The 19577-nt window shown below is 41.3% G+C and overlaps 1 protein-coding gene across 11 annotated transcripts in view; it reads right to left on the bottom strand.

Moving 5' to 3' along the window:
• The window catches only part of pald1a (phosphatase domain containing paladin 1a), a 60886-nt gene that overhangs the window by 31782 nt on the left and 9527 nt on the right, over nucleotides 1-19577 (bottom strand). For 10 of the 11 annotated variants that reach the window (XM_044178074.1, XM_044178073.1, XM_044178072.1 and 7 more), the window contains 17 exons: nucleotides 18100-18297; nucleotides 17798-17903; nucleotides 15786-15965; nucleotides 15141-15305; nucleotides 14881-15041; nucleotides 14171-14246; nucleotides 13122-13276; nucleotides 12903-12999; nucleotides 12578-12682; nucleotides 12072-12167; nucleotides 11831-11965; nucleotides 11512-11628; nucleotides 10873-11052; nucleotides 10529-10726; nucleotides 9852-9992; nucleotides 9645-9716; nucleotides 5436-5576 (listed from right to left, as the gene is read on the bottom strand). In XM_044178074.1, the coding sequence (XP_044034009.1) occupies nucleotides 5436-5576; nucleotides 9645-9716; nucleotides 9852-9992; nucleotides 10529-10726; nucleotides 10873-11052; nucleotides 11512-11628; nucleotides 11831-11965; nucleotides 12072-12167; nucleotides 12578-12682; nucleotides 12903-12999; nucleotides 13122-13276; nucleotides 14171-14246; nucleotides 14881-15041; nucleotides 15141-15305; nucleotides 15786-15965; nucleotides 17798-17903; nucleotides 18100-18284 (2310 nt within the window). In that variant the 5' untranslated portion in view covers nucleotides 18285-18297. Of the gene's footprint in view, nucleotides 1-2742; nucleotides 2877-5435; nucleotides 5577-9644; nucleotides 9717-9851; nucleotides 9993-10528; nucleotides 10727-10872; nucleotides 11053-11511; nucleotides 11629-11830; nucleotides 11966-12071; nucleotides 12168-12577; nucleotides 12683-12902; nucleotides 13000-13121; nucleotides 13277-14170; nucleotides 14247-14880; nucleotides 15042-15140; nucleotides 15306-15785; nucleotides 15966-17797; nucleotides 17904-18099; nucleotides 18298-19577 lie in introns of those variants that run through there. The other variant, XM_044178082.1, reaches the window with a different exon arrangement.

Genomic DNA, 19577 nt, shown 5'->3' with positions numbered 1-19577 from the left:
TAATATACTTAGTTTTACTTATGGTTGATATAGAAGTTTCAGGTTATGACTAAATCACCAAAATGGAAAGTCAGTAACCGAATGTACGTGGTTCACAAGTTCTGATTGTAGAGTGTTTTTAAACAAAATCACTTCACGTCAGCGTCAGCTGCTGGAGAGCAATGATGAAATGATTATAATTTGGGGGTTTGGAATCGTTCACCGTGAAAACTGAGTTTATTTGCATGTTTTGTTCAGACGACACAATTGCACCAGGTGATTTCACTGATTAGTTCCTCTTCTTTGGTTGAATGTGTGCTAATAAGTGAAATCACCTGGTGCAGCGTATGGCTCGAACAAAAACATGCATACACTCTGCCTTCCACAAGACATATGGATATAAATACCATAATTTAAAGCGAATGTGATTGGCCCGCTGACAGAGAGTAGGAAACCTAGAAACAGAGTATTTAAACATTCACTGAGTCGACTCTGTGCTGTCAGAAAGTCACAAGGATCTTGTTGCATGTAGATTTTTTCTTCTTCTCCTTGTCTATTGTTGCTGTGGCAAATGTACAACTAAACCTCCTCTTTAGAGTTTCTAAACAAGGCACATAAGTCATCAATTACAGAAATATGAGAAATATATGATGTCACGTCAGACATCAGCAAGCACATTAAACACTCACTAGGTGTATTAGAGTATCATTTGAAGTCATTTACAGCTGTGGAAACTCCCTTAAAATAAATGAGCTCCTGAATAGCAACTGACTCGTAGCAGCTGCATATAACCCCCCGGCTCACCAAATCCCTCAGGGAAGTCCCCAGAGATGCTTTATTTACCTCTGTGTGTACTGCCACACACACACACATATACAAATGCATCACAACTCCTTACTTTCTGGACTGATGGTGCACAGAGAGACGGTGTTATCCATGACCAAACAGCTCAGCTAGTTGCACCTGCTCAGATGGGATTTGGTCAAAATAAGTCATTTTGTAGACAGCCGCAGTAAATACTGCTATTGGCATTGGCATGTGAGAGGCTGGAAATTATGAATAAAAACAACAACCTCTGGCTCTCCCACTTTCCTCCCTCCCACCCTGTGCTGGATCTAAATAAGAGCCTCTTTTCAGGAGCCAGGAGTAAACCCGCACTTCAGGCAAGGAGAAGAAGAACCTGTCTGGTTCAGGTGGGCTCATTTTCCTGCCAATATTTCCTTTGGCCATCACCAACTCCACTTGTAATTGGCCCACTTGTGTCAAGTGGTCATGCTAATTGAGAAGAAAACTGTTAACACAAAGACCCTTGAGCCAAAGGAGTATTAAAGATAGCTGAGATTAGTGCAAAGCTGCTAAATACCAGTTCCAAAGTGGACAGTGTGGTTCAATAACCTTACCGCGTGACTGCCTGTTACTTTCCCACCTCACCACTTTTTCTCCCTCTTTCTCATTTTCTTTCTTTCTAATCCCTTGCTCTTCTTTCTTAGTAAAATTAATCTGGCTGTCAGTGCTGGGGTGGTCCCCTCAACCTCAACAAACATTGGAGCGTCTGCCCCCCCCCCTTCTCTCCTAAAGACATCCACTACCTTTCCTCAAGAAAACCTGCAGCATTTCTCCTTTCTGAAAATATTTTTCCACTGCCCCGTCCAAACCGTGAGGGCCTTTCTTTGGACACACACACACAGCATGGTTTGCGACTCATTCACTCTTGCTGTATGAGATTCAGTTTTCTCACCACCTGGGTGAATTTTTTTTTTTTTTTAATTTTGGGGGGAAAAGTGATACAGGAAAAATTGCTGAAACTCTCGACCAACAAAAAGGATTAGGATTTGGGTTTCTGTGACGGTCATATCTGACAATCTCCATGTCTGTAACTCCGCTGTCTTTGCTTTTACTACTCTCTTGATGGACTGGGTGGAAGCCAGCAATCTTCAATGATCACATTTTCTGTACATGCAGTGACAAGACTGGACAGGATAATCCCTGGCCTGGTGATAGGAAAGGTAACACTGGACAGACAGAGAAATATAATATATAAATATAATTTGTGGAAATGGTATATCCTGATAAGAAATTAGGATGATGTTGTTGAATGATAAAAAGGGAAAGCTGCAATAATGGGAAAACAAACAATTAGAGCTGCTGTTGGTGTATCAGCTAAGAAATATGTTTTGATATTTTGGATTATCAGATTTGCTGCTCACCTTCAAATCCTTTCTAATATTCAATAAATTCAGCCTGTGTGTCATACTAAATATAACACACCTGTAAACCCACAAAGCTCCACAAAGAAAGGGAACAATATCAAAGTAGAAGCCAGTATGCACAGATTGCTTGAGGCGATTTACTTCCTCAAACTGGCTTGACGATGGAAAGAAAGGCCCCTGCAGCTGATTCCTGTGCAGGAGGAGGAGGAGGTGTTAGCGGGGAGAGGAAGTAACCTCTTCACTACGTTGACCCTGATGGTGGAGGATGCATCTGCAATGTGAGGTCACGCCTGGTCGTCTGCAGGGATTTACAGGCCCTTCAAGAACCCACCCCTGCCCCCCACAGACCCCACCTACCCGCCTCCTCCATTCCCCCCTTCCCAGGCCCCTCTGGGAGCTGGCGGACGGTTTCGGGTCCCAGTGTAAATATATTTTTTCTCTATCAAAGACACATTTTCCAACCACTGTCAAAGGGGAGGGGGGTGCTTTGGAGGGGAGAGGGCTACGAGAAGAGAAAGAGGGTGGGGGTGAAATTTTTCCCCTCTTCTTCCCCCCTTTCTCCCCTCTCTCTCATCTGCTGCTGCCTGTTGGGTTCTAGCAACATCTGGCACTGTTTATCACCTGGCCTGCTGGTTTAGGCAGGAAGGGAAAGGCTGGAAGGGGAACACGGTGCCAACCTGAGGTCTCCTATAGCAGGATTAAAAGATAATTTTGAGTTATTACAATTTGGAAGCCATTTCTGTAGTTTCTATTGGTTATGTTAACATTGTACAATAACCAAGTAATTGCGGAAATCTGGAAACACAGCAACATTGCTAAAAAGAAGTCTGATGAGGAAAATAAGGAAAACAACTGGGCAAGCACAACTGGTAGGTCAAGTATGGCAGTAAATATTGTTAAAAAGTCAAAATTGACCAGAAATTCAGTCTGTAAACTTTCACAGATGTTTACAACAGGCAGTTTGGGTAATCATGTTATTGTTCACCTTTGTTTTCTCGTCCAAATAAGTTTGGCTAACTTGAGAATTTGTTTAAAACTTGTATGATTGTCTGACCGCTCCTGTTTCTTGCCCTGTCGGACATCTATTTAGCAATGTCGCCGTATTCACAGATCTCATTAGTTTAAAAAAGGTGCCCTGTGGAGTTTTCTTATAAACAAAACAAAAGTTCTGCTCAAATCCAACATTTCTCACCAAAACACGTGTGTGTATCTTTGAGATATAACAAACATGCCTGCCCAGGGACTGCTGATGAAATTTTGCTATCTAGCTAACACTAACAAATCCGATTTTTTTAATGTTTTAAAATCGTGCATTGTTTACAGTCATGTTAGCTAGCTTGCTGTCTTGCTGACGCATTACTACGCCTCAGCTGTGTGTTACAGCCATCAAGCATTGACAACTGAAACTGGCAACAGGAATCATTATTGCGTTGCTTGCGTCCTCATGGGCATGCATGATACAAACAAAATGGGGACCCACATTGCTCCACAGCGCTAGTAGTGGTCAAAAACTCCACAGGGTCCAGTGTAATTAATACTGATGGGAATGATGTCCACAACTACGAACAATAAGAACCAATTTTTTTTACCAAAATGATCCTTTTGAACTCTGGGACAGGGTGAGGTCCGTGCATTTTTACCTCACAATATTTAAAATACAAAATATGTGTAAATATACATATTTATACAGATATACTGTATGTATAAAACTTTTGTTACTGCTTATGCAATTATCATAAAAATTACCTAATTGATTTGAGAGTGAGCTGATAGCGAGCCTTTTCCTGGAGCCTGGCATCAGAAAGTGACTGACAGAGAGAGAATATAGGCGAAAGACAAGGTTCATAGGACAATGAGGCCCATTGATACGGTGGAGACAGGACCGGGTGCCTCCAGCGCGCTGAGAACGGCTGACGGTGCACAGAGGCACAATGATTACAGTCTGCATTACAAATGGCTAAAACAGAGCCGTGGTCCTGCGGAGGCCACAGCATCAGGAGAGACCTTGTCCAGATAGGTCTCTGAAACCCCAGTACAAGCTAGTTTTGTTCTCTTTATGCCTTGTTTATTACACAGAATGTCCGAATCACCAGGAACACATTTCAGAGATGGAGTTGTAGCTGCTTTTCATCTTTCTTTTTTTTTCACAATACAAAGACTAAAACTACTTCTCTACCACGTGTGTCTCTTCTTACCTGCATTTTCTCCTTGTGGTTAAAGCATATTAAATAAAGGAAGTCTAAAAAATTCAGCTCACCAGTGGACTTAAAAGACATTCAGTGCATGTAGCAAACAAAGCAGCTGATACTGATATGATATTTAATACTACTTGGACCATAGACAGCACAAGTGTGCCCTTGTGCTTTGAGCAGGCACAGATTAAACTTCCAAGAGGTCAAGCCTGACAATCCCACAAGTAAATAATTTCTTTTCCTGCCCTTTTTCCTCTCACTCTTTTCCATTTAGACCCAAAGGAATTCCATTGAGTTTTAGAGATAAGTTATGTTGCACCCCAATCGTTTTCCACGCTCTGCAGCTCGTGCTTACAGAGCAGTGGATCGCTCTCATTCATGTCTCTGGCATCCAAGCTGCAGCTGTGAAAGACATCTAAACAAGCTCTTGATGCCATCTATGGGACTCATGCAAAACTGCACCTAAATCCTTAATAACATGCTGATTGTGTCTCAGCATGAAGAGGACGGATTCATAAGTAAGCAGTAATTTTCTGTTTTGATTCACCCTCTTGAGAGGAACATATGTTAGAATTTACTTAACAATACAGACATCGTCCAGGAAGTTCAGAGGAATGTGTGATGGTTCTTTGCTTGAAAACACAACTATTTGTCCTTAATTTGCAAAATATATTCAACACAAGTTTAGAATACTCATTTGGACTGCGAGTTGCCTAACTTTAATCCCAACCCGTGACCTAAACCTAATTCTAAAGTTTGCACTAAAAACTAGTTTCAATCCTCAAACGGCCCTTTGACGAAGTGAGGACTGGCCAAATATCCTAAAATGTCCCACTCACAAGGTCTAAAATCAAACTGGTCCTCACAAAGATAAAAGTACGAGAGTGCACACACACATTTCTTGTTTTGTTTTGTTTTTAAACCATTTATGCCCTGCCTTGTTCTCACTGCTGTCAGAATGTGAACTTTTACTTGTTTAAGATTTAGTAAAGTAAAGTGGATGTCCTGTAACTTAGGGACTGGGTAATAAATACTACAAGGAGATGTGCTGTACCTGTCTGAACGTGGAGATGATGATCTCTCTCAGATGGTAGTGCATAGGGGTCATGGTCTCGCTGACAGAGTCCAGGGCCATGTCCACCTCCCTCTTCATCCTGTGGCCGTCAGGGAGCAGACGCACCAGCTGCATCACGACCTGCACACCAGAAACAACACACGACACTCGTTATAATGTATCCTGCCAAAAGTTTCAAGAATGTTTCAAAAGGCTGCAAAAATTAAAAAACACCACTAAGTCTGGTACATCTGCCTCCCACCTAAAATGGCTTTATGTAATTGTAATGAATCAGGCCAATGCTGCACCTACAGTAAAAGTAGAAGCAGGTCCAGCGACGTCATCGTTAACTCGAAAAATATGTTTTCTGAATGTAAAAACTTTGCAAGAGTCAGTCTTTTTTCACATCACCATTTTTTGAGCAAATTCAAAATGCACATGGTATTTTAATCTTCAATTTATCATTTTTCTAAGCTTTTTGAAGTGTTGGCTTAAAATTTGAGATTGAAAGTTAATTCTTGACCTTGGAAATAGCAGTTGACAAAGCAGTCTTAACACAAGGTCTATTTAGCAGCTGTTCTGGCACTTTTGAAGTCACATGGTCTTCCTTGTGGTGAGATTGTCCTTTTAAATCTTTTCTATACATGTAACTCGAGACATACTGGACAGACATACAGACAATAACAAAGCAGCTACAATGATGAATGTGATGATATGATGAGAGGGAGTAGAGTAGAATAGAGATTAGGTTAGATTAAATTGGGTATGTGTTTGTAATGTGTGTGTGTGTGTGTGTGTGTGTGTGTGTGTGTGTGTGTCTCGCGCGCACATGTTTGTTTAATGATCCTGGACAGGTTAATGTGTAGAGTAAGGCCTAGGTGGCGGGGGAAAAGCAGAGGGACATAGTGTTAATTTTTTTTTCTTCTTTTTGTTAAGTTTAGTTTGAAGTTTTTAGTTTTAGGGAGGTTTTGCTTTGAGCCACGCCCAGGCCTAGAGGAGGGTGTTGGCCCAATTGCTTGTGCCTTGTCCTGCCTTGAACCACTTCCAGACTGTCTGGGAGGGAGCCTGTCCGCTGAGGAGTGGCATTCTTTGTTTTCTATATTTTTTTGACTTGTTTTGTTTTTCTTTTCCCCTTGAAGGGGAAAGGAGGTAGGCCCCACCAATCCCCACCCCCACTCGCCCCCACCGCTGTTTTGCCTAGAATTAGTGTTTTCATGTCTTATACTGTATGTTTTATTCAATGTTTTAATGCATTACGTAAAGCACTTTGAATTGCCTTTATGTATAAAATGTGCAATATAAATAATTGTGCCTGGCCTTGAACCAACAGCAGCATCTGGTATCGTCACACCATGCCAAAATGTAGACTTTTGTACCGTTAGAATAAAAAATTATTTACACAAATACTATGGGATCTGATTAAAACAACCAGGCAAAATGTCCATCTTGTGAGGTCACTTGATAATGGTTCTTCGTGCAACACTCAGCTGAGTTAACAAGAAGAGTACTGCCTGTTAGTCCTGACCTAATTGAAATATTGGTGCAAGTGTGTGTCAGCATGTTCATTTACAGTGTTGACCTAGCTGAGATGGGGAATGTTTCCATCAGCATGTAAACCCACAGCACTGTGGCAGTCGGCTGCAAGCTAGTTTACTAAATCTTGGTGGTGGCCCCTCTGCAGCTGGTTTACTTCAGATACTAATGATAATACCAATAAGAAGAAGCAAGAGGCAAAGAGGCAGGAAAACCAAAGAGCAGGATCAGGGGAAAAAACAGGCCTGCAGGCAAAACCCTATTTTCTTATTCACTGTGTGTGTCAGACCAGCAGCATCAGCATGCAGCCTGACTAATGTCCTTGGGAAAAACACAGTCTGTGTCAGGCTGCATAAAACATTTACAACTTTCTCCTTAAGATTTCTCTTGAGGTACTATTTTTCTTACCTACTATGTATTCTACTATTAGTTGCAATCTACAACATGCCTTTTAATACACAGACTGACTTTCCACAACAACTCTGTTATAAAAGTTATTCATGTTTTGTGGTCCTTTAAATAAATAGTTTGTTTACACCACTAATTAAATAATGAAGTACAGTCGGCTTTTACTTTGAAATCTTATTATTAGTTAAGAAAATAACCAAAAGCAAGTTTCCCATCTATAACTCAAACACTGCAGTTATATGTTTGTGTGAACATTAAGTTGATATGGTTAAAAATGACTGATTGGGCATATAAGGACATATAAGGACATTTAGGTAATGGAGAACAAAATATAGGCATTTTTTTAAAGCTTCAAATATACATAAGAATAAAAAAACAAACAATTTATTTAAGGTTATTTATGATTTAAGCTCAAGTTGATCAACTTTTGGCCACTTGGGGACAGCAGAAACAAGTTGTGAACACGACATTGAAATATAAAATGGCAACCTTGTTAACAAACAGTTACTTATTTACACATCCAGCAGTTATGGAGCAACGTTATCATTCATTTGGAGCTGTGTTTCTGATGAATGAAGTCCAATATTCACTCTCTTTAAGCTGTTTTAGTCTCTCTCATCTCCTGAGGGAAATATCTGGCTCTTTAGCTGCTAAATGCTTCATTGTGTCTGTTTGCTGTTTGCTGCTGAGCATGTAGTGTACAGTGGGTTTTTAGAGCTTTTTCTCTGAAAACAGCCGCATGCAGCTGAAAATTATGCTATGAGAGCGATGAGAGTGAACCAAAACAGTAAAGGGCCGGACAGCTAAACAATGAGCTGAAACTCACTATAAAGCTCTGTAAAGCCGAGAGGAGCTGCAGATTCAGGCGACAATTCTCTGCAGGTTCACCACTACGAGCCTACCTCTGTCACATTGTTTTCACATTGTCATTTGAAAAATATTTATTATAGCCACTTTAAGGAAATCTTAAGAAAACCACTAAGGACATATTTTCTCAAGATGCTTCATATACCTGGGCACTGATTATTAGAGGATTACCTGACACTATTTCACACCAGGCGAGGATTTAACACAGCACCAGTCCCTCCATCATGCAATGCTTTTGACCTCACAGCCTTAGCAACACCTTTTTGGCAGATAAGGCAACAGGGATGGCAACATCACACATCCTTCAGAGGCTGAATTGGAGGCAGACAAGGTTTCCGTGGCGACCACTCTGTGTATCCCAGAAACTCTGGTGGCCGCGCAGCTGTGATTGGCACGCGGTATTGTGTGCCTGCAGAGTGCGGCCTCTTTCTGTCTGTCCGTGTTTACAGTGCTGAGGACACGGCCAGCAGGTTCCAACCGCTGATTCATTGTCACAACTTTGAATCAAGAAAACCACCCAGCAGCTCTAATTCACAGCCACTATTCAGAGCAGAGGAGAAAGGCTTTGGCTTCTGGCTTTGTTTGGGCAAAGCTTTCAATCACAGGTGCAGAGTTAGAGTTTAGAAAACTAAAAAGGGCTGTACAGTACCCCTTTAATATACACTTGTATGGCATGCATTGTTTGTCTGGAGGAACTGGTGATGTGATTCTTTAAAGAGATGAACTTTACAATAGCGGCCCTGCTAATAATTGCCAGAGGTATAGGCACAAGCAAACACAAGCTTAGAAAACCTTGCACAAACCTTGAAGTTATGGTGTTTACAATTTAAAGGTTCTTCTCAGCATGCAGTTTTCTTTCTCAGCATGACTAAAGTGACTTGATGCAGAGTTGTTATGTGTATTTTGAGTCATAGATTGGGAGGGGGTGTGTTGCAGATTAAACTGAAAACTAAAACTAATCATGATGAAGATTAGAATCCACTTCAATGAGCAACCACAGATCATGTGTCAATATTAGCGCTGATATGAAAATGGTTGCTTAACGCTGTGATGGTAATTGACCATGAAACTGAAAGAACAGATGGAACTGAAAAGGAAATCCGATCAGTAACCCTTGTAGGGCTGCAAATGACGATTATGTTCATTATGGATTAATCGTTTAGTCTGTAAAATGTCAGAAAATTGTGAAAAATGTCCTGTATAATTTCCCACATCTCAAGGCCACATCTTCAAATGTCTGACCGATTAGTCCAATCCAATCAGTTTACTATCATGTATGACAAAGAAAAGCATCAAATCCTCAAATTTAAGATGCTGGAAGCAGCAAATATTTGGTATGTTTACTTAAGAAAAGACTAAAATGATGTTTGGATAAGGCATTGGTTTTTAAAGTGTACATACCTCAAATTCTCCTTTTGTGTACTTGGCGTCAGGAACACTCACAATCTCATCATCAGCAAACTCTGGAAAACCCTGCAGGTGGAAGACACCATTTTTTATGTTATTTTGGATGCTAAAAACATTGTAGCCACATTTGATCATTTTTAGATAAATGGTATTAAAATACTGCAGGGCCTTAATGAACATGCAGAAAAGAAAGCGTCTTACATTAAAGTGCCAGAGAGTCAAAACAGCAACAACCATGGCGGTCGTGGTCCTGCCTTTGCCGTTAGAGCAGTTAAAAACGAAGGCTGAGTGAGAGTCTTCAGCCAAGGCACTCTTCATGGCCTCCAACAGCTTATCAAAATCCTGAGAACAAGAACACACACACACACACACACACACACACACACACAGAGTTCATGTACAAAGACACACATTCAAACTTTATCACAACATCTCTTCATTTGACCTGAATTAAGTTTAAGGAAATTAATCAAGGTAAAGCAACATATCAGAACAGATATCATGCATAATACATAAAATACATTACAATATGAATTAAGGCTAAATCAAATTGCTTCAAACTGATTTATAACTCTAATTTTACATTTTTACTTCACATTTAGACAAACATTATAATAGAAATATGCAAAATGAATTAATAATAATGAAGAAAATGATAAAATACAATTTGAGTGGTTGTGAAAAGGTGCTAAATAATTAAATTATATTATTATATGGTGAAAAGCTCAGTACGACAGTAACAATCTTAACCACTAGAGGGAGCACAAGGCTTATTCATTGTCACCTCTCTTCATACAAGCAGCTATAAAAACAGCAGCTATAAACTATTTCTGCACCTCATGCCTGCATGTTTGTGAGTGTGTGTGTGTGTTCATTACCTCCTCCCTGGGCGCGCTGCAGTCCAGCAGAGGGATGCGTTTGTAGACGAGGCCCTGGTGGGAGCTTTTGTGCTGGTTGAAGATCTCCTGGACTGTCATGCAGCTTTTAAACATCTTCATCTGTTTCTCCTGCTCCAGCGTCACCTCAAGCCACTTCTGAGCTCGCAGGATCTCCTCCTTCAGAGACGTTTCCAGTTTCTACAGGCCAGGAGGGGACATGAGAGCACTTCAACTTCAACAGTTTGATGGTAAAACTAGTGACTGTCTCAGGCACTCTTGATCATTTATCTGATTGTAACTGCCCTGAAAAGCATCTAAAAAAAAAGCGTGAATTTTCACTCCACCTCCAGTAGCTGTGGGTCAGACGATGGGATAGGAATGTGTTGGTCCAGGCCCGAGGGCTCCCTTGGTGTAAAAATCTGACCGTTCCCTTCCAGCATCAGCTCATCCTGCAAGTTGACCCACAACACGTGGCTGTGCTTCCTCTTCTCATCCGTCAGATGGGCCAAAACTGCTCCGGTAGCCTGCACACAGCAAGTTTACAATTAGACGGCAAGGAGCTGGAAGTCTGGCTGGAGCATCCTGAGGTGGGTGTGCGAGTCTCCGCGAAATCATCATGAGTCATCCCTCTGAGTCTATTTGTACTTTCATGAATATTCATGACTGCAAAGATGCATATTGGTAATGATTACAAAATTGTCAGTTTGATGGGGAAATCTAATTTTCTGTGATAATGGGAGTGTGCAAAGTCAGTCTTTTACAAATTATACTTCACTTCCTTCTGTATGCACTTGATTTATAAGTCAATTACAATCTCTAATAAGCCCAAAAAATTACTACTTAGAGAGACACATAACACACATAAATAATTCCTTTTCAATCCTTCAAGATGATGTTAAGGATATATGTGATTCAGTATTGTCACAAAGTAAATTAGAGCTTTTGTATTAGTTTGATATGTAGTATGAGGGAATCTGCTGCACCTCTGATGTTGGCTGAGCCATTCCATAAACAGGCATTTTGGGCACCCGTCTGAAGTTCACCGCCTTCATCTCCTTCACTGTGCTGAGCACGTCCGGAGCCAAGCACTCATCAGCAACCTGTGCAGACACAAGCAGTTATTCATTACTCATAACATATAATATATAGCACATTTGAAGATAAAGGTGATTACATGATTGTATGAGATAGAAGAGATAGAAGAGATAGAGATGAAGAATCGTGTGGCGAGATATATCAGTGAACGATATGGTTTTGGTTTCACATTACTGACAGATATAATCAAAAGTCTGATTTCCTCACCAGGACACGAGCTCCTCTGGTGACCAGCTCAGCTGGGGCCGAGAGCTCTGATAAGTCCATGCAGGCCAGTAACCTGTACAGCCACACGTGGCAGCACATCCACTGGCTGAAGTTGGACACAAAGGCAAGAGGATACTGCAAAATGAAACACATAGTTACAACTCAAGACTATTTTAATGGCTTGTAACCTTTTTTTATTTATATCAATAAAGAAAGTTTCACTCGGGAAAAAAAACATTACCTGTTCGTGAAGGTATGCATTAAATACAATTAAGTAGAAGTAGCACTCCAAGCTCTGCATGGTTCTGTTGAGAAAGTAGTCTTTGGTGCTGCTTCCCTAAGAAACAAACAAAAGCTTCAATATCTGTTCATAGTAGCAGGTCATATTTCTGTAAGTTTCTTTATTTCTCTAGTGAAAGACCTCTGCTAAACCTGCATTTAAGATCCCACTGATTTCCTGACAGACAGGAAAAAACTATTTTAAAAATTCAACTCTAATGTTATTCATTAGTCCATCCTCCATCAGCTCGAGGGCCCACATTGATGAGGACTTTTTATGCATCCTCATCATCATCATCCTTTGATTTTTTTGTCTCACTCTTGCTTTATTTAGCAGAACATAAATTGAGCTGCAGGAGCTGTTGGAAATCAAGCATCATCTACACCACAAGATGCTGCCTTTGAAGAGAAATTTCAGGTGCTGTCATCGCTGATAAGTCAGAGCTAAAACAAGCTAACATCACTAACCTGAATTTGATAATCTTCTCCAATCCCTTCCAGCTTACTCTTGTTCTCATATATTGCCTCTTTTATGTTGTGCATCTCTGAACACAGGGTGATAGCCTGGTCAACCTGTCAGATAAAAACAAGACATTATCAACTTTGGAGCGTTTTTTGATACATTACAATTAAATATAAAACCAATTGGACCTTTTAAGACCTTGATCTAAGTTAAAGATCCCTTCCAGAAATGTTTGAAGGCATAAAAAAAACAACAACTCAGTTCTGAAGAATAATTTAATTTTTTTTTTCTTAAACCAGATGTTGTGATGGTGTAGGTTATTTACTTTACCTCCTCCATGACCTGCTGTCCATTAGGCAGCTTGTTGATCAAAGACTGGATGACCTGGAACAGTGGTTTAGGCTCTGAAGCTACTGCCTCCTCAACTCTGCAAAACAAGGCAAACAAGGTCAAGTCCTATCTGACCTGGCATCAAAAAAGGCTGAATTAAACCAGTTTCAAAGCTGCTCATTCTCTGTTTTCTGGATGCATTTGATGCTGAGTTCTTACTGAGGCGGCGGTTGTGAATCATCCCTCAGGCGATTCATGACCAGTGTGCCCAGGATCATGGCTAGGTTGGTGCGGCCAACGCCCACCTGGCAGCTAAAGAGCAGAGCAGGCAGCTGCCAGGATGCATCGTGGCCCAAAGACAAGCTGGTGCTCTCCTGGAAAAAAGAGCACATATAGGAGGAGAGACTCTCAGAGATGACAGACTGTAAAACACCTAACAGAGATGATTGGTGTTGGTAATGAAGATGTTCCCCAGTGAGCATGGTTTTGTTGAGTTTCAGGTTAAAACTGGCCTAAAATTAAAAAGTTTTTAGGACAACAAGGTTACATATAACCTGCCTCACTGCTGTGTGATGCTTCAGCCAAATTTAGCACAGTTTTAATCTTGAGGCCTAAATGTCTTTCCAGCTTCAAATCACCAAATCAATACTTGCTACTTGTTTAAACCACAGAAATGGGAAGTGAGGGAACATCCTGGAAGTTATAATTGCAGTGGCAAATATGAAGGATGCCTGAAATCTTTCAGCAAGGACAATGCCATAAAGGAGAATTACAAAAAGAAAGAGTGCAGCAGGACTCAGGAAAGCTCCGATCCAAACAGTTTAAAACAAAACTAAAAAAAAAACAAATAGGAGCCACTTTCCAACCACAGCAAACTGGACCAGCTGCTGCAAGTCAGTCCAAAAAAGGACAAAACAAGACGAAAAGAACATCCTGTGTGAGTGAAATTTAGGACGGAAACCAGACAGAGCGGATGACCAAAGAGCGGACAGAAATTGAGTACAGACTGCAGGTTTTCTGCCATTTTTTAAATAACTATCACACATAGTAGTGATTGATAGCATAGACACGATAGATTCAAAAGACTACATGCAGATTCAAATGACCTTCTCGCTACCTCAGTGAGAAAGTCCAGATGCTTTCCAATATTCCAACCATTAATAACTTTAATAGCACATCAAAACAAGATCCCATCAAGAAGAGCACAACCAAAAAAGGTATCTAATTGGTGGACTGTTACTGTGATTGACATTTTTACATGAGCTTACCCTGAGTATGTTAACAAATGCGTCAAAGTCTTCTTCCAATGGTGCTCCCTCCATTGGTAGTGGTAATCTGTAGTACCTGCAATACAACAGATTGTTACAGAGAGTTATGGAGTTGAACCTCGCGCCTGTGTTGTGTCAATATTGCCCTTATGTAGGTCATAACACACTGTGCATACACATCTGACCTAAAGGAAGACTCAACAGCTGAGCTTCCTTATGTTGTGTTTACTAATCTCATGAGTCTTGCATAGAAACTTCGCCTCCTTCTGCAATCCACAAGGGATGATGGGGGAGATCAAACTCATGGGATCATTAAGTTTCCCTTAAAAATCTACCACCTGTAGTTTTAAACTATCTGTAATAAAACATCCTGCTGCTTTCTTCTGACTACTAAACTTCAAGAGCATCAGCGACAAGGCTTTAGCCCTCTCCTCTGTGAATAATATATTCTCTTGCCCTGGAAATGTTGTGAGCAGCTCATGACATCTCAATAAAGTTGACACTGATCATCTGATTGCAAACAGGATGCTGCAATCTTTAGTTTTTATGCCCCCGCCTTTTTTTCTTCCGAAAAAGTAGGGCAACCAGCCTTTGCACAAACAAGCACCACTATTGATAACCCACCCTGCATATTCTACGGGGGGCAGCCACACCTAAACCGACGTGCGAGCTGAGGAGCTAAGGGCTAATAAAGGAACAATGTAACCAACCTGTAGGCTGGCATGGTGAACATGGGCCTCTTATAGACCTCTTCAGTCACATGGATGTCCTCCTCACACGTGATAGAGATCTTCTGCGGCTCATCTTTAAAGTACTCTATGTCGTTGTAGACATAGAAGATGTTTTCGTTTAGCTTGGCAAAGTCGTGGAGCTGCAGAGGAAGGAAGAACGGCGTGTTTAATACCACTGTAAACTATATTGGGCCAAAAAGCTTTGTCGCATGCAGATGCTGAGTAAGTATGTTCGTGACCTCCTTCCTGACGGTGAGCTCCAGGCTCTCCACCAGCTCCTCCTTTTCCAGGCCATGAAGGTTCTCATGCAGGTTTTCCTTCCTCCTGGGGGTGTACGGCACAAAGTCGTCCTCCTTGTGCAGGAAAACCACTGGCTCCTCTCTTACACAGAAGAATATAACCTCCTGTTTGCAAAAGCACAGCAACATAGGCATCAAATATTAGCTTTTTAAAGAAACTGGTTGTTGCCTTCTACCAACTACACCACTTCCAAGAGCAACTGGAAACAATCTGCTGTCATATGACATGCAGCACATGAGTAAGGAGTTTGGAGAGGCCCGACATATAATTTTGTCAATTTCATTTCAATTACGGTCAGTTTCTAGCTGCTGTAAGCAGAGAGATTCATTTTCCACTGGTACACATGACCGCAACTTTCTGTTTGCTCAGTTCTACAATTCAGCCACAGCCTCCATTGAGCACTTGACTCCTCAAATATTTACTGACAACACGGCTAGAAAGAGGCCAGGCAGAGCTACACAGACACCAAAACAGGGGAATTAAGGGCATAAAATCTACAGTCAACATATGGACAATTTGTGTGAGCTCATGTGGCTGGTCCGAACTTCTGCCTGTATAAATGTGTGTAAGAAAATAACAGTGACCTCATGTCCTTGCGCCTGGAGCCTCTGAAGAACCCGTTTGAAGCCACTCAGGCTCGGCTGACCCATCCCATACAGCGGGTAGGACCCCTTGACTTGGCGGAAGTTGGGCGCTCCATAGCTGCCCATGGTATTGAGGACGTCTGCCTTGCTGTACACATCCTGGACCATGAAGTACTCCCCCTGGAAAGCAATGCAATTCATCTGACTTTATATGAGAGCACGACCCCAACATAACATTTCTCCAGCTTCCACTTGAGCATGCATTAGCATTTGTAAATTCTGCACAACAAATATGTCAACGCTACATGTTTTCACGTTGCTTTTACACGTGAAAACAACTTACATCCTCATTGGCATTTTATGCTTTTTAGTTACATTTTTAGATCTTCACCCACACTGAAATACTTCTTTCTGTTGCCAAATAACAAAACTGACACAGTCCAGTTACTCTGTTGTCTCAACAGGTTAAATCTCTGCTCTGTCACTTCCATCTCACCAAGATTACTTATAGTGTTTCAGTAGAGCTGAGTGAGCGAAATTTCTAAAAAACAAACATGTTTTCCAGTTTCCATTGTCAGTGTCAAGTATAAAACAATGACGTGATTGTGGGGGAACGACAAGTCATTTGCTGAAATATTTATCTACCGTGCATCATATTAAAGTTACTACAAGGAGTTTTTAACTGGTTATGAAACAGTCTCAGTATAATACCGATGCCTCTATATGCCCTACATAAGCAAACGAGCGAGAATATTGGCCTGTCACCGGGTTCGATTCCCTGCAAAATCAGACGAAACAAATTAGGGCACGCAGAATGGAAGAGCCTATGTTTACATTTTCCCAGGCAAAGTTTAGCAGTGAGTAGTACGTTAGCCAGTTAAAAGGAAGCAGAAGAGAATTATATTTTTGACGTTATGTGGTTATGGCTGATACTGGGGCAGGATCAGCAAAAAGAAAGAGAAAAGAATTGCCTGAAGAACAAAAAGAAAAGCTAAAATGGACAGTGATAGAGCACGGGCGAAAACACGAGTCAACCTTGTTCAGTCATTCAACAGATGTAGAGAATTGCGGGATTTGAAAGGATTCAAAACCGATCCTGGCCCTCTTCCTCCTAGACCACAGGTATGTAATATGTACCTGCAATTGCAAACGCAATTTTTCCTTGTTGAAAAAGGAGAAATGAGTCGAGACAGGGTTAATGAATGTCACAGAGCAACATATGACAACATATGTGGTGAAAGCCCTACACCCTTTCAACACAGCAGAATCTTCGGAACCCCGCTGGTTTAGTTACAGTACTGAGTGAAATAAAAACATATTTTTTTTAGCAAAGATGTCTTCATACCCAACAAACTACCTAAAAAGATTCGATAAGCGATTTGAAATGGTTCAAATTCGATAAGCGGATTCAGATTTGATAAAACGCTATCAAACCCCATCCCTACTGACAACACCCATATTGTGTGATCCTAATATTTCTGATACTCAACAAGTGTGAGCAGACATGTTTCATGTTCTGGAAAACGTCTTTTCATGTCCGCACTCCAACATGAGGTTGTTGTTTTCAGATTTCTCCACTCTGGAGATTGTTTTTAAAAAGCACTGTTTTTGGTTGTGAAAAAAAACACCTGCTTAGTGCGAATGGAAGGAAAAGTTGTGTCTGCATTCATGTGGATATGATCTTACTGTAGGTGAAACTATTGACCTATCTATGTAGTACATGTGAACAGAGGCTGGGGTTATAACTGACAACACACTGCATGCCAGAACAGACACAACAGAGGTGACAGAGCAGATCAAAGCCCTGATAGAAAGGTGACAAAATTCCTGTTTCAATGGCTGCCCCAGATCATAAAACAGCGCATGACAATGTTCCTATGCCACTCTGCAATTTGGACATGTGAATGTGAAAAGAGCAGGCATAAAAACAGGTGACCTGAGTCCACATCTTTCCACAACAGCGCGGTGCCCTCTTGTAGCAGTAAGAGGTTTCTCCTGCATGTTGTCCTCACCTGCACCAGGTAGTGCTCGGGCATAGCGTCTGATATACGACCAACTTTGTAGTTGGTGGTCTTGAGGATGTCATCGTGAATCTGAAATTCCTGTCTGCAATTATACCTGTAAAACAGAACACAAAAGCAGGTCTGGATGGTAAACAGAGGTCAATTCAATTATCAGCTACTATTTGCCAGGCCTGGATTGACAAATGAGATGATAACAGGGGCAAACACTTTGGGGGGGGGGGGCTGTCACCACAGTGATCAAAGAGGATTAACACCCAATTGTGAGAACGCGGATTCGGGGAGGGACTTACGTGATGACGACAGGTGCAACTTTGTTGGTGATAATGGACTTGGCCTTGTTGTTGTGGATGTTGACTGTCTGAAAGGGGCTCATGCTAAGAGACTGCCTGCTGTCGGCCATCCCGTTGCCATGGACACTCTCAAGCGGCTGCGATACGGAAACAGGCTGTGGCGCGGCACTGGCAGTTGTACCCATGCTCCACAAGCAGCTGTGAATGACATCGCAGCGGACTCAGAAACAGGAAGCAAACACACTCACACACATACGTACACAGTGGCAACACATACAGTATATTTGGGCAGAGACAACACTTAAGCCCCTTTCACACTGGACTAAAAACCCACTAACACCCACCAACATCTGGCTTTTGTCTTAAGTGGGAAAGGGTACACTCAGCATTTATTCCCAGGTCAAATGATTTTACAGTAGTCATGGGTATTTATCGGCTCCAGCTCCAATCGGCAGTGATGGAAACATGACACCTGGATGGACACACTAATTTTCGCCCCTGCTCTTTATTCTGTTTCTATCTGCGGATGTCTGTAAACATATGGTCTCATCTATATGTTTATATAGTATAAGGATTTTAGGTTAACAGTCGGTCAGCTGTGTGACTTTATAACAGCGCTGTGAGGTCTATCGGCGCACACAAACACCTGTCACCTGCCCAGCACAGTGCTGTTAAACCAGAAACACAGTGGCTGCACCTTATTTTTATACTGTCTATGAGCTACACACAGCAACCACATAAACATTGTCACTGGCCTCCATGCTGCTCTTACTGTTTACTAACCCTGTTTTCCGGCAGAAAGGTAAACTTGTCTACTGGCAATGGGAAAGGAGTCAATTGACTATTTTTAGCGGGTTTACCCATGTTTAAAAAAACTGCATATACACACATTGATTTTAGTGTAAGGGTAAGGGTATTACAGACATATCTACAAGTGTGAAAAGCTATTCAGCGAATGTCTCACTCTTCCACAATGAAGTGAAAAGAAGTGACATAAGAACATTCTTCAAGTAACATACAGATTTATTTTATTTTTCACATTTTAAACACATTTTTAGCCATGCTAGCAGCATGGCTCTTGGCATGGCAATATTGGTCTGTCTGTCCACCACTTTGGTCCAGACTGAAATATCTCTACTGGACTACTGGATGGATTGCCCCCTTGATGAGTTTCCTCTAGTACCACTATGAACATTTTGTTTTGTTTTTCCAAGATGGCGTCGGCTAGAGCCACAACACTGAGCTTCACACTGGCTCTTCAGAAACCAAAGGGTTACGTCACGGAGACTACATCCATATTTTATACAGTATATAGTATCTCCTCAAACATCAAACTATTATTTTAAATGTGGACTGCATATTGTGTTTTTTAAAATCATTATTGCATTTATGATGTACATTCATGCAGAGGTTTGTGCTCCATGCACATATACACTTGGATACTGTCAAACTCTTCCTGCTATTATTTCTGATTTATT

The sequence above is a fragment of the Siniperca chuatsi genome, linkage group LG20, assembly GCF_020085105.1.
Source record: "Siniperca chuatsi isolate FFG_IHB_CAS linkage group LG20, ASM2008510v1, whole genome shotgun sequence".
In the NCBI taxonomy this organism is placed as follows: Eukaryota; Metazoa; Chordata; class Actinopteri; order Centrarchiformes; family Sinipercidae; genus Siniperca; species Siniperca chuatsi.
Note: the sequence above shows the minus strand (reverse complement) of the source record. Positions and strands in the feature narration are given on the sequence as shown.